Here is a 14,595-nt window from a genome sequence, read left to right on the forward strand (position 1 = left end):
TACCAATGTGAAGTGTGTCCATCTCTGAATGTAGTTATGTGAATACTGCCAAATGAGTACAGGAACTGCTGGTGCACTTCCACATGTCTGGCATAATTTTGCTTGTTCTCCTGAAAAATATACTGATACAAGAAGACTCCCATTGAGAAACTCAAACTTTGCATTAATGCTGGGGCACAAAAAAAGAGAAGCCTCAGAACAATTGCCACAAGTGTAGTATAAAAGGTTAACAGAAGGGAACTGCTAATGTGTCACATGATGCCATCAGTCAATCATGTTTTAGACTCTTGAGAGAGTTGGCACACCGTGCTCAGGGGCAACGTGCCTACTCTAACCTGTTTAGATGTATTACTAATAAACAAGTGTTTAGCAGATACCAGCGTATGACTATAGACTGCCTAAAGTTCTCCGACAATAAGGACCACCTCAGGACAACAGGGATTCTTGAGCACTGAAATAAAAGGGAAAAAATATATGGGATTGAATTGACCTTAAAACTGTTGAATAGATTTTCTTACAGTGACCTTTCAATGAACTAGCGTGTACGTTTGGCCCAGGCCGTCAATTAATCGTGGGTGTAATTTTGATTATGCATGAAGTATACTCAAAGGCGGTGAAATTGTGTGCAAAATCTTTGTTTAACTATTTAAATGAAGCTATCACCTGTTCCAAGTGATTATTTCCTGCCCTCAGTTTTCTCTCCTGAAAATGTGTCATTCCCACACTTGTAATCTGGTTTCTCCGAGTTACAGCTGTAAATAGAGTTACCTAATTGAACTTTGTATTTGATTGGAATTCAAAATTTATCTGAACCAATCCAATATAAAAAGAATTGCCAGTTGACACAATGATCTCCCTGCTTCACAAACTTGCAGTGGATTGCTCACTTCACACATTCTCCATTGTAACATTCACCCCACACGCGCATGCACTTGCCTTTTTAGATCTCCAAAAGCATTCCACCCAAAAGCCAGAAGCAAACAAGCCCTGTTTCTCAACTATTGTTTAAATTGGGTTTGAGATACTCATGGTGTTAAATGTTTTGGTTTGCTTTTGTAGCCTAGTAACCTGCAGGGGAGGTTATGAATCATGAAGCAGTACTATAGAGTTTACCATAGCTGTTGTGCTACTGTACCATTCTACTATTGCACAAATTAAAGAGTCAATCACCTGAAGACTGAATGAATTCAAGTCTGCATAGATGAAAGTAAAGATCCATTGGTAGCTTTGTTGTGAACATCAGGATTAATATCAAAACATTAAAAATTGAAATACAGAAAAAATTATGAATCCTCTGACATTGTCTATATTTGAATCAATTATGTTGTCCATATTTATTTAACAACACATGCATCAGCTCTTACAGAACATAACTGTTACACTTACACCCAGAACCATGCAACAAAAACACAAATTAATTAATTATGAATTTGCATTCCTGATGAGTTATATCACACTCACTACCCTCTCCACCCCCACTCCCTCCAAACCCGGCACCACCCTCCATTTACCCACAGAGTATACATCGAGATTTAAGTATGGAACTCCCCATACACCAATGAGATATTCAATTGATCTCATTGCTTGAATTTCTGCTCCGTTCTCCAAGTGAGTGAAGTTGCCCATCGGGAATTTGTAAGATTACATCTACAGCTGTTGCAAATTGTTTCAGAGTCTTGACGTCAGTACCATGTTTCTGTGGCTTTATCCTCTTTTTCCCCCCTTCCTGTTACTTGTCCTCTTTATTTTTCTGTATATGTGGAAGGACCAGGTATACTGAATATACTGAACCAACTGTTTTGGTTTCCATCTGTCTTTTCCTCTAGTTGTATATAGAAAAATGATCAAGCTGTACTCTACCAGTTTTGGGGGTGTGTTGTGTTATTTGTAAAAATAGAAGAACTCTATCAAAAATATATTTAAAAAACATGAAACCAGCTAATACTTCACAAAAATGTGACTATATTTTGCTGCCATGAAAAGGAAGGTGAAATCTGAGGGGGTGATTGTGACCTTGTGCTCCCAGTGCAGAGATTTAACGTGACAAAGAGTTGAAGAACAAGTCAGCATGTGCATGGAACAATCTGAGAGCATCAAGGCCCAATAATTTCAACCTCTTATCACAATGCCAGTGTCGTAATTCAGCCAAATGCCAGTTTCCTGCCACCAAACACCCTTTATTGTGCTCCAAAGAGAAGGGCCGCAGCCATGACTCACAGCTCGACAGTCTACATCTCGGGACCCACAGCACCAATCCGGGTTCAGCAACAGGTTTCTCATTGGGCGAGCCTCCACTTACTCAATAAGGAAGCTCATAGTACACAAAGTCCACAGGGAGATCTATCAATGATCCCCTGTGGCTTTCTTGGCCATCTTAATGGCCCTCCCCGCTAACATCTGTATCTCTCCCTGCACTCCCACCGTAAGAACGTCTTTTCCACTGCTTCGCAGTCAGCCTGAGGTCCATCGAAAGCAGGGCTGAGTCAGGCAATGTAAACCAAATAGGGGACCTTCATTTCCAAAGGAGTGTTGTAGGGTTACCAATGCAGGTTCCGTTTCAGCTCAAAGGCCCACTTCTTCAGCCTCCATCCCCGAGGCCATACCTTCACTATCTGGAGACTAATGCAGAGTCGGCTTTGAGCTGAAGGCTGACATTGGCAGCTGCCATCTTCATATCCCATACTGAGGCCTGGTGGGTTATGGCGTTCCTGGCTCTTGAGATGGTACAAATGTTTCTTCAAGTGTTATCCTGAACTTTAATCTTATAAGATACTTGTCCTGTTTTCTCCATAATGTTTCTTCAAGGTTTTACCCTGGACTTGAATCTTGTAAGATATTTGTCCCATTTTCCAAGCGGAGGCGATAGGGGAGATTGCCTTGTCCTCTTTGAAAAGACCCAATATAGGTTTATGGTCGGTAACTATAAAAAAATCTACCATAGACATATTGATGGAACCTTTTCACTCCAAATATGACCACCAGTCCTTCTTTCTCAATCTGAGAATACCTTCTCTCCAAGTGAGGCATATGTGATGGGCTTCTCTGTTCAGTCTTTCCAGCAATGTGATAGCTCCAGCCCTGAATGGGGAAAGCCACAAGTCATTGGAAGTTCTTCCTTATGGTCGAAATGGACCATCCCCAAAATGTTTCATAAAGTTTTTTAAAGTTTATTTATTAGTGTCACAAGTCGGCTTACATTAACACTGCAATGAAGTTACTGTGAAAATCCCATAGTCGCCACACTCCAGTACCTGTTCGGCTACATGGAGGGAGAATTTAGCATGGCCACTGCGCCTAACCAGCATGTCCTTCGGACTGTGGGGGGAAACCCATGCAGATACGGGGAGAACGTGCAGACCCCGCACAGACAGTGACCCACACCGACTTGTGACACGAATAGATAAACTTAAACAAAAACTTACATTTAACTTAAACTTAAGGGTTACCAATGAGGATTCCTCCTCTGATTCCATTTCAACTCGAAGACGCACTTCTTCAATCTTCATCTCCAAGTCCATACCTTCACTATCTGGAGGGACTAATGTGGAGTCAGCTTTGAGCTGAAGGCTGACACTGGCAGCTGCCATCTTCATAACTGGTAGTATGGCCTGTTTGGGTAGTATGGCCTCCCTGGCTCTGAGATGGTTCAAGTGTTTCTTCAAGGTTTTACCCTGGACTTGAATCTTGTAAGATATTTGTCCCATTTTCCAAGCGGAGGCGATAGGGGAGATTGCCTTGTCCTCTTTGAAAAGACCCAATATAGGTTTATGGTCGGTAACTATAAAAAAATCTACCATAGACATATTGATGGAACCTTTTCACTCCAAATATGACCACCAGTCCTTCTTTCTCAATCTGAGAATACCTTCTCTCCAAGTGAGGCATATGTGATGGGCTTCTCTGTTCAGTCTTTCCAGCAATGTGATAGCTCCAGCCCTGAATGGGGAAAGCCACAAGTCATTGGAAGTTCTTCCTTATGGTCGAAATGGGCCAGTGAGCTAGATGATAATAACCAATGTTTAACTTTAGAAAAAGCCTCTGCCTGCGCAGCTTCCCAGGACTAACTCTGGTATTTTCGTAGCAGGGCGTGTAAGGAGGCCAGCATGGGAGCCAAATTCAGGATAGATTTTCCATAATAATTGACTAATCCTAGGAAGGATTTTGACTCCATGGTTTTCCTTGGAGTTGGTGCTTCCTTGATGGCCTTTACCTTGTTCTCTACTGGATGTAACCCCCTGCCATCTACTCGGTAGCCTAAGTAGGTTACTTCAGCCACTTGTAAAACGCATATCTCACTCTTCAAGCAAACTCCTGCTCTGGAAAATCTCTGCAAAACCTCTTCGAGTTCCAAAGCCCCTGTGACCAAGATGTCATCTAGGTTTACTGCCACCTTGGATAGCCCTTGAATGATGTTCTCCATAACTCTTTGGAAAATGGCATACGCTGACAAGACCTCAAAGGGCAAATGGGTATACTCATAGAGTCCCTTATGTATGTTGATCGTCATATATTTCTGGGAGGGCTTGTCCAATTCAAGCTGAAGATAGGCATAGCTCATGTCCAACTTGGAGAATATCTTGCCGCCTGTTAAATTTGCATACAAATCTTCAATTTGAGGCATGAGGTTACTATTGAGTTTGGAGATCTTATTGATCTTTAGTTTATAATCCCCATAAAGGCGAGCTGATTTGTCAAGGTTAAGAATGGGCACAGCCCATTCTGCAAATAAAGTGAAGTAAAATTTATTTATTAGTCACAAGTAGCCTTATGTTAATGAAGTTACTGTGAAAATCCCCTAGTCGCCACACTCCAGCGCCTGTTCGGGTACACTGAGAGAGAATTTGGCATGACCATTTCACCTAACCTAAATTGCACAGTCCTAATCATACCCAACTTTCAAGGCACCTTACTTCATTTTCCACCTTGTCCAGCATGGAGTATCAACTGGTCTTGCTCTGAAATACCCAGGTGTAGCGCCAGGGTCAACGTAGATCTTGGCTTTGGCTCCTTTCTTCTTCCCCAGGCCCTCTTGGAAAACTACAGGGTATCTACTAATAACTTAGACAGTCCCCCATGCTTAGCCTGAAGATCTCCAACCATTTGAGCTGGATCTGCTGAAGCCAATCTCTCCCCATAAGGCTTGGCCCATGCCCCTGTACAACAATGAGTGAGAGATGAGCTGATTGTTGCCTACAGTTACTGGGGCCATTGTGGCGCCTTTTATTTGTAAAGGTTCCCCCGTGTAGGTGGCCTTCGTATCTTCCAATCTCAGGAGTTGGATGCCAGATTGGAAGTACTTATATGTCTGTTCACCGATAACGGAGACTGCAGCTCCCATGTCCACATCCATTTTCAAAGGATGGCCATTCACCAGTAATTCTACCATTATAGGGGCAGCTTTTGTTGTGATGATGCAATTCAGTTGTAATGTCCCTGCCTCTGGAAGAGGGGATACTTGCATGGTTCAAATGCCCCCGCTGACCTCTTCTCATTGGGCGAGCCTCTGCTAACACCATAAGGAAGCTTGTTCTCCACAAAGTCCACGGGGAGATCTGTCGATGATGCCCCCTGGCCTTTGTGGCCATCGTAACATGCACCAAAAGAGGAGAAGGTGAAAGAATGCTCTGTGTTTTCATATTATATGCTGGTGGTGGGGAACCTTGCTCAAGCATATTGAGAAAGTTAACAGTATGTTTTCCACAACTTTTTGTTTGAAAAAGATATAATAGTGTTCAAAGCAGTTCAGCAAAGGTTCACTCAACTCATTCCTGGAATGAATGGCTTATCTTATGAAGAAAGATTGGACAGATTGGGCCTATATCCATTGGAGTTTAGAAGAATGAGAAGGAATCTTATTGAAACATATTAATAGATCCTGAGGAGATTTGATGGATAGATGCCAGGAGGACGTATGCCCTTGTGGGAGAGACTAAACTAAGGGGGAGTTTTAAAGAATAGGATTAAAACTGAGGTGAGGAGATTACTGTTTAAAACCGAGGTGAGAAGATTTTTTTTTCCTCTGAGGGTCATTAGTCTGTAGAATTCTCACCCTCAGAAAGCTGTGGAGACTGAATCATTGAATTGATTCAAGGTTTAGTTAAACAGATATTGACAGACGGGGGGAGGGAGGAAGTTAAGGGTTATGGGGGGCAGACAGCAAAGTGGAGTCAAGATCACAAACCAGATTAGCCATGATCTTATTGAATGGTGGAGCAGGCTCGAGGGGCTGAATGGCCTTCTCCTGCGCCTAAGTCCTATGTTTCTATAACTTTTTAATACATGCGAGCACTGGTAAGGTTAATTGTGTGTATTAGAAAATTTAAGTCAAGTTATTATTGACTGATTTTTGTCAATAGTTTTAAGGTTACTTTGTGTTTGCCTTTTAATAAGTGCCTGACGAGGTGTACAGCAGAATATTTTACGAGTAATATATTGCTGGGTTTAGGTCAAAAGAATAGGCGTTAATTCATCAAATTTTGCAGGAGTGGAAAACAATGAGACTTGCATTGGAGAAAATAAATTCAGTTCTACATTGGAACGGTGCAACATTTACTATTTATTAAAAAGAATGTGTATCCATTTGTTTTTAGCAATACCACTGTTATTATCTCTTTAAGATAGCAATTTCTTGCAAAAGCTGCTCTACTGAATATTGAATCCATTCATGCCCCGTGATACAAATGCAAATTGAAACTATCATCAAGAATTATACTCTTCAACTGGACAAATGTTGGAATCAGATGAGTGGGAAATGAGTAAGACAACACACTGGAATGCAAAGGAGTTAATGCACTCTTAGTGTTATATCTCAGAGTGCCCACTAGGTGGTGGTGATGATACATCAGGGGGGATACAGGTTAACAGCCTAATTGTCATTTACTCTTGTGTAAACGTTCAGTTTCTAAGACTACCTTTTTAGCCAAAAAGTAGGAGGTTGAATTTTACACGAGTGATAGTTTTGAAGGGTTGAAATTCACCCTCTTGGTCGCCTCGCTATTGCAGGGTTGCCAGGTTGGGACTGTTCCCACCAACCCTGCCCCCAAAAGTAGCTGAAAGGGAGCCAAAACTTCCCTTTATCACGTGTTGGTCTGCGGAGACACGAGGAGTTGAATAGCCACCTTCAATGGTGTTTGATTTTAGGATTCTAGCAATGATTAAGGTTGACTTCGGTGAGTGGAATAAGTAACAAAAGTTCCGTATTTTTTAGCCAAAAGTTGGGAGTTGACTTTCACACAAGATCGACTGGAGGATGTATGGTGGATAGGAATGCTCAAACATGCAGTGAATCTGTTTTCTTTAACTGTGTCTGTCTAGCAGACAACATTCAAATGAACAGTTAAAAGACAGATTACTGTCCCCATTAAAAAAAATAAAAAGCCAAATTGCAAAATACGAAAAATATCTTGCTTCGTTTCATTAAACAAACCTGTCAACGTTGTGAGTAGCTATAATCACATGCTAGATAATAATAGGATATAAACTTTGTTTAACAGAGTCTGCTGACGCTTCTTTGTTACTATAATGCTTAATTTTAGTCATTTGCATACCTAAGCAACAGTCCATTAAAGGTGTACATACATACATATTCTATCTACAGATAGTGATCTGAAATCCCCTTATGAAAACCTGACATCAATTTATCTTTGGTTATCTTAACTTAAGTAAATCTGACATTACATCATTCTAACGCACTGAGCACACTATGCTTTTTCTTTGTCCCTAGGTATGATGCATATTTGGAAACTGCTCCAAAGGTTCCCCGGACTCCTTGGGGCACTGAGAGAGAATATGGAGGTAGTGGATCATTAAACTTACCTGATAGTCACAGAACAAAGGCTGAGCCTCTCACATTAATGGGGAAGGGACACAGACATTTTGGTTACGGTGGACACATTCTTCCTAGGTTTGTGGCCTATTTAAATTGTTATGGTTAATTAAATGTTTTAATTAATTTTTTGGAAACTATTTTATTGCAGCTGAAATCCTGGTGACAACTGTTGTAAGTGATATTTCAATCACTACATACTGATGATGTGGAGATGCGGCGTTGGACTGAGGTGGGCACAGTAAGAAGTCTCACAACACCAGGTTAAAGTCCAACAGGTTTATTTGGAATCACGAGGTTTCAGAGCGCTGCTCCTTCCTCAGGTGAGTGGCCCCACTCATCTGATGAAGGAGCAGTGCTCCGAAAGCTCGTGATTCCAAATAAACAAAGAACAGGAACAATGAAAATTACAGCACAGGAACAGGCCCTTCGGCCTTCCAAGCCTGCACCAACCATGCTGCCCGACTGAACGAAAACCCCTTATCCTTCCGGGGACCATATATCTCTATTCCCTTCCTATTCATGTATTTGTCAAGACGCCCCTTAAAAGTCACTACCGTATCTGCTTCCACTACCTCCCGCGGCAGCGGGTTTCATGCACCCACCACCCTCTGTGTAAAAAACTTGCCTTGTACATCTCCTTTAAACCTTGCCCCTCGCAGCTTAAACCTATGCCCCCTAGTAATTGACTCTTCCACCCTGGGAAAAAGCTTCTGACTATCCACTCTGTCCATGCCTCTCATAACCTTGTAGACTTCTATCAGGCCGCCCCTCAACCTCCGTCGTCCCAGTGAGAACAAACCAAGTTTCTCCAACTCCACCTTATAGCTAATGCCCTCCATACCAGGAGCATCCTGGTAAATCTTTTCTGTATCCTCTCCAAAGCCTCCACATCATTCTGGTAGTGTGGCGACCAGAATTGAACACTATGGGCCCTATCTTATCATTGCGTCGCACCCAAAAACGGGTGCGAAAACGTGGTAAAGTCGGGTGTGAGGCCATTAATGCGATCTGCGCCCATGTCTGAACAGATGACCACTTTACTGAGACCCGGGAATGGCAGCGATCCAATTCGCGCCCGAAATAGGCGCAACGGCGATTTAAATATATTTGCATGCATTTTAATTGAATTAATGAACCGCCTGCCCAACTTTATCAGCATTGCCCCCTTTACCACCACGTTCGCCGATCCGGAATCGCGCCGTAATGGACCTGCTGAATAAAAGTCTGAATCAGGTGCTCCAGCTGCTAAAGAAGCCAGTTCAGCGCTTCCAACGGCTCTCTGACTCAGAGCGGTGGTGGGGGGGGGAGGAGTGAGGCAGGTCAGATCATTCTCTGGGGGGGTGGAGAGTGAGGCCAGATCATTTTCTGGAGGGGGGGGGGGGGGGGGGAGGAGGGGGAGTGAGGCCAGACCGTTGTCTGGTTGGGGGGGGAGGGCCGATCATTGTCTGGTGGTGGGGGGGATGATCATTGTCTGGTGGTGGTGGGGGGATCGATCGTTGTTTGGTGGTGGGGGGGGTGATCATTGTTTGATGGTGGGGGGTGGAGGGGCGATCATTGTCTGCTGATGGGGGAGGCGACCGTTGTCTGGTTTTGGGGGAAGACTGGCGAGCCAGACCAGTCTCTGGTGAGTGGTTGGAGAGGGAGGAGGAGGTGGGTCAGATGTTTTTCTGGGGGAGGGTGGGGGGGGGGGGGTGTGAGGCCAGATCATTCTGGGTGGGGGGGAGGGAGGCGGGTAAGATGTATCCTGCGGAAGGGGGGGGTGCCGGAGGCCCGATCGCTCATTGGTGGGTGGCAGGGGGTGGGGGGGGGAAGATGGAGCTTTGGTGGGGGGGTTCACTGCCAGTCTGCGGGCGATCGGTGGGAAGGAAGGGGGCAGGGGGTCACAATTGGTCTGGGTAGCAGGGGTGGGTGGGTGGGTAAGGGGGACAGTGATATCTGTGGGGACCATTGCTTCCAGGCCACTTTCTGCGGCCCGGGAACAATCTGACACGGGCGCGCTTTTTCAAATTATTTTCTAACTGCACATGCGCAGTTCAGAGCTCCGATCGTTTCGGGCCCGCTAAGCCCCGCCCACAATACGATTCGGACTGGCGATTTTGTTTTCAGGTTAAGTGCTAATGGGGGTGCCTGAAAGCAGATTTCCAAGTCGGATCTGAATTGCGCCCAGATTCAGCACTTAGAATGAAAATGGTAAAATCAGGCCAGAAGCACTAAGGTTCTATAAAGCTGCAACATGACTTGATAATTTTTAAACTCAATACCCCGGCCGATGAAGGCAAGCATGCCGTATGCCTTCTTGACTACCTTCTCTACCTGCGTTGCCACTTTCAGTGATCTGTGTACCTATACACCCAGATCCCTCTGCCTATCAATACTCTTAAGGGTTCTGCCATTTACTGTATATTTCCCATCTGTATTAGACCTTCCAAAATGCATTGCCTCACATTTATCCAGATTAAACTCCATCTGCCATCTCTCCGCCCAAGTCTCCAACCGATTTATATCCTATTGTATCCTCTGACGGTCCTCATCGCTATCCACAAATCCACCAATCTTTGTGTCGTCCGCAAACTTACTAATCAAACCAGTTACATTTTGCTCCAAATCATTTATATATATTACAAACAGCAAAGGTCCCAGCACTGATCCCTGAGGAATGCCACTTGTCACAGCCCTCCATTCAGAAACGCATCGTTCCATCTGTTGGACTTTCAGCTGATGTTGTGAGACTTCTTACGACATATTGATGGAGATACCAGGAGGGAGAATGTTCCACTCTATGTTTAAACGTGGACAATTTGAAACATTTAACAGCACAGATTGGACACATCTGTCTCACTGCTCAATTGATGTACTTTTTGCTGGTTATGCCCAAAATGCCAGCACAACACATCCTAATATTGTCCTACCATGATTCATTGGTCCGTAACTTCCTGGCTCCCCAGCATCAGATTTGGGGAGTATCCCAAAGATCCGTGAGGGAATCTCCCTCGGAGGTGCCCAGGTAAGGGTTTACCTGGCAATAGTCCAGAAGCACTAACTTCCTTCCCCTGGACTATTGCGGTGCACTGTGAGCCATCGGACAAAGCGATTTACATCATTAACTTTGGATGGTTCTGCCAATGTTACACTAATAGTTATTCTGAAAAAGTTAGAAATTAAACCTCTTCTAACTTGAGGGTAATTATTTTAAACCCCCAGACCAATCTCCACATGGGACTTCCCTAACACTCCTGACCACACAGGGAACTCCAACCCCTCACCCCCCCAACCCTCCACATAAGACACACACACTCCCCCCTCCCACCCCCATGGCATTCGTCATCCTCAAACCTCACCCACACATAGTGGGGATCGGGGGAGTGGGTGGGGGGCATACTTAATGTTAGTTAAACATCATTTGTCTTTACAAATCAGTGCTGACTTTCTTTAATAAATCCATACTTGCCCAAGTACCTGTTAATTTTATACTCAAGTATCATGGCTGAAAGCTTTGCCACTGCCATGGTTAAACTGCCTGGGCTATTGTAAAGGGGTTTCTCCTTGCACCTCTTTTTGAACACGGGTGTACCTGAACTATCTCCTCTTTAAAGAAAGCCCATTGTTCCATTCCAATTTTGCCAGCCACCGCTCCATTCCAATTTACTTGAGACAGCCCCTTTTCTCATTCCATTGAAATTGGCCATCCCCAGTTAATTATTTTTATCTCCAGGTTGCTCCTTTACCTATTCCATAGCTAACCTAAACTTTATAATACTATGATCATTGTACCCTCAATATGCTCCTACTGATTCTTGCTCCACCTCATTCCCAACCATGGTTAACCAGATCCAGCAGTGCATCCTTCCTTGTTGGCTCAGTAACATTGGGACAATTCTCCCAAACTTCAGTAACGCTTCCCCTCTCTGCCCTTTACATTGTTATTATCACATTGTATGTCAGGTTAATGATGTTCCCCTTTAAAACCGCAATATGTATTTTCATCTCTGTGTTACTCCCTTGTAAATTTGTCCCTCTGTTTTGTTTCTTATAGATGATGACTGATAGAATACACCCTGTAGTGTAATAGAACATCTATTGTTTCTAAGCTCTTACCAAATAAATGTTGTTCTTGATCCTTCCAGGACATTATATAATCATAGAATCCCTACAGTGCAGAAGAGGCCATTCAGCCCATCAGGTCTGCATTGACTCTCCAAAGGAGCATCTTACCCAGACCCGATCTCCATCACCCCATGTTTACCCTGCTAGTCTCCCTAACCTACACGTCTTGGCAGACTCAGGGAGAATTTGGCACGGCCAATCAACCCCAACCTGCACATCTTTGGAGTGTGGGAGGAAACCGGAGCACCTGGAGGAAACCCTTGCTGACACTGGGGGAATGTGCAAACTCCACACAGACAGTGACCCAAGCCGGAATTGAACCCGTGTCCCTCTTGCTGTGAGACAGCAGTGCGAACCACATCCTTTCTCTCCAGCACAGCAATATTCTCCCTAATCAATACCACCACCCCTCTTTCCTTTCTTCCCTTCCCTATCTTTCCAAAACGCTTGTACTGGGGAATATTTAGTACCCAGTCCTGACCTTTTTTGAGTCAGATTTCCATTATTGCCACAGTGACATATTCCTACATAGCGATCTGACCTACAGCTCAACGATCTTATTTATTATGCTCCCTGTGTTCACTTGCATCAACTCTAAGAACATAGGAGCAGGAGTAGGCTACTTGCCTCCTTGAGCCTGGTCTGCCATTTAACTAGATCATGGCTGATCTTCTACTCAATGACTGAGCCGCTGCAACCCTCTGGGGTAGAGAATTCCAAAGACTGACCACCTACTGACTAAAATAATTCCTCCTCAACTCAGCCCTAAATGTCCTACCTCTAATTCTAAGACTGTCCCCTGGTTTGAGACCCCCCAGCCAGAAGAAAAATCCTTCCTGCATCTACCATTTTGAGCCTTGTAAGAATTTTGTACACTTTAATGAGGTCACCTCTCATTTTTCTAAACTCTAAAGAGTACAGCCCCAGCCTCCTCAATCTCTCCTCATAAGACAATCCCAGGGATTAATCTGGTGAATGTTTGTTGCACTCCCTCTATCCTTCCTTCGATAAGGAGACCAAAACTGTTCACAAAACTCCATGGACAGAATTTTATGCTCCCTACAAGATGGGTTCTGAGGTGGGGGGAAGTGGAAAATTGAATGGATGGGATTTCCCCCGGGTACCCACCCGCCCAAACCCAAACACAATTTCACACTTGGGCAGGCAGGGCCTCTGGTGCGAAACCTGCTCATTCACCTGTTCAGGCCCTTAAATGGTCACTTAAGGCCCTGTTCCCACCCAGCCTCAATTTGTAGGTAGGATGGGAAACAGAGAAAAAACCTTTTCTCCATCTGGGACAGGAAGTGGGGAGGGGGCGCTTCATTCTGAAGGCCACCCCTCAGAGTTTGTGGTGTCCTCCTCTCCGGGGCCTTGGAGATCTCTGCCCAACCCGACCTATCCGCTGACACTGCAATCATGCCCATCTCCTGATCTCCCTCCCCCTCCCCTCAGGAATCCCCAATGCTCCCACCCCTGAACCCTGGGACTTATCTTTCCAATTCCAGTTCCAAGCAGAGCACTGAAGTACCACTTCTGGCCACTGCAGGGCTGTGCCTGATTGGAGAGCTAATGGCCAATCTGATTGGTCAACAGTTCTCACTGCTGGGACTTCCTTCCAAGGGCGGACAGAAGTCCCGCCCACTGCCAATCAATGCTCAAGTGAGTGTTAAATGGCAACGAGCTTCCAAGAGCCAGTGGTAATGCATTACGCACCAACTCTCAGGATGGCGAACGCCAATTACTCACCAAGGCTCTATACACCTGCAGCTTGTACTCAAACCCTTTGCAATAAAGCTTAACATAACATTTGACTTCGGCATTGCTCATTGCACCTGAATGGTGGCTTTCATTGAGCAAGTACACCAAGTCCCTTTGGACATCAACACTTCCCAATCTCTCACCATTTAAGAAATATCCTGTGTTTCTGTTCTTCCTACCAAAGTGCACCTTATATTCCATCTGCCATGTTCTTGCCCACTCACTTAACCTGCCTAAATCCCCTTTAAACTTTAAATCTAACTGGGATCTTATTACATTCCCTCTAACTCTGACCATGCCATTCCTTACTCTATCTCAATCCTCTGTACACCATGATTTTCATTTTTTAAAAGTTTATTGATTAGTGTCACAAGTAGGTTTACATTAACACTGCAATGAAGTTAATGTGAAAATCCTCGAGTTGCCAAGCACCTGTTTGGGTAGACTGAGGGAGAATTTAGCATGGCCAATGCACCTAACCAGTATGTTTTTCGGACTGTAGGAGGAAACCAGAGCACCCAGAGGAACCCTCGCGGACACGGGGAGAATGTGCAGACTCCACACAGACAGTGACTCAAGCCGGGTCACTGGCGCTATCAGGCAGCAGTGCTAACCACTGTGCCACCATGCCACCATATTACAACCTGGCTTCCATCCCCTGCCACTACTTGGCTGTGTGTAATTTGAGTTCCTAATTCTTTTAAGGCAGCCTTATCCATACCATCTAATTTTCATAAAGATATTATTGACTCACACAGAATTGGAGCAATTTGTATTTTGTATGTTTGAATCATTTATAATAGATATACAAGCAAATTTATGGAGCATCCATGTGGAAGCATCTGCTAATTATTTGCTTCACTGTGTTTGCTATGTAGTGACGTTGTTATCGATCAATATTATGA

At 44.3% G+C, this 14,595-nt stretch overlaps 1 protein-coding gene across 1 annotated transcript in view; it reads left to right on the forward strand.

The window, feature by feature from the left end:
- Positions 1–5,561: 5,561 nt before the first annotated feature.
- Positions 5,562–14,595, forward strand: part of spmip4 (sperm microtubule inner protein 4) — a 37,938-nt gene continuing 28,904 nt past the window's right edge. The window contains exons 1-2 of the mRNA XM_078200586.1: positions 5,562–5,611; positions 7,724–7,903. Of these exons, the coding sequence (XP_078056712.1) occupies positions 5,562–5,611; positions 7,724–7,903 (230 nt within the window). The remainder of the gene's footprint in view (positions 5,612–7,723; positions 7,904–14,595) is intronic.

Source organism: Mustelus asterias, chromosome 2 (genome assembly GCF_964213995.1).
Source record: "Mustelus asterias chromosome 2, sMusAst1.hap1.1, whole genome shotgun sequence".
Lineage (NCBI taxonomy): Eukaryota > Metazoa > Chordata > Chondrichthyes > Carcharhiniformes > Triakidae > Mustelus > Mustelus asterias.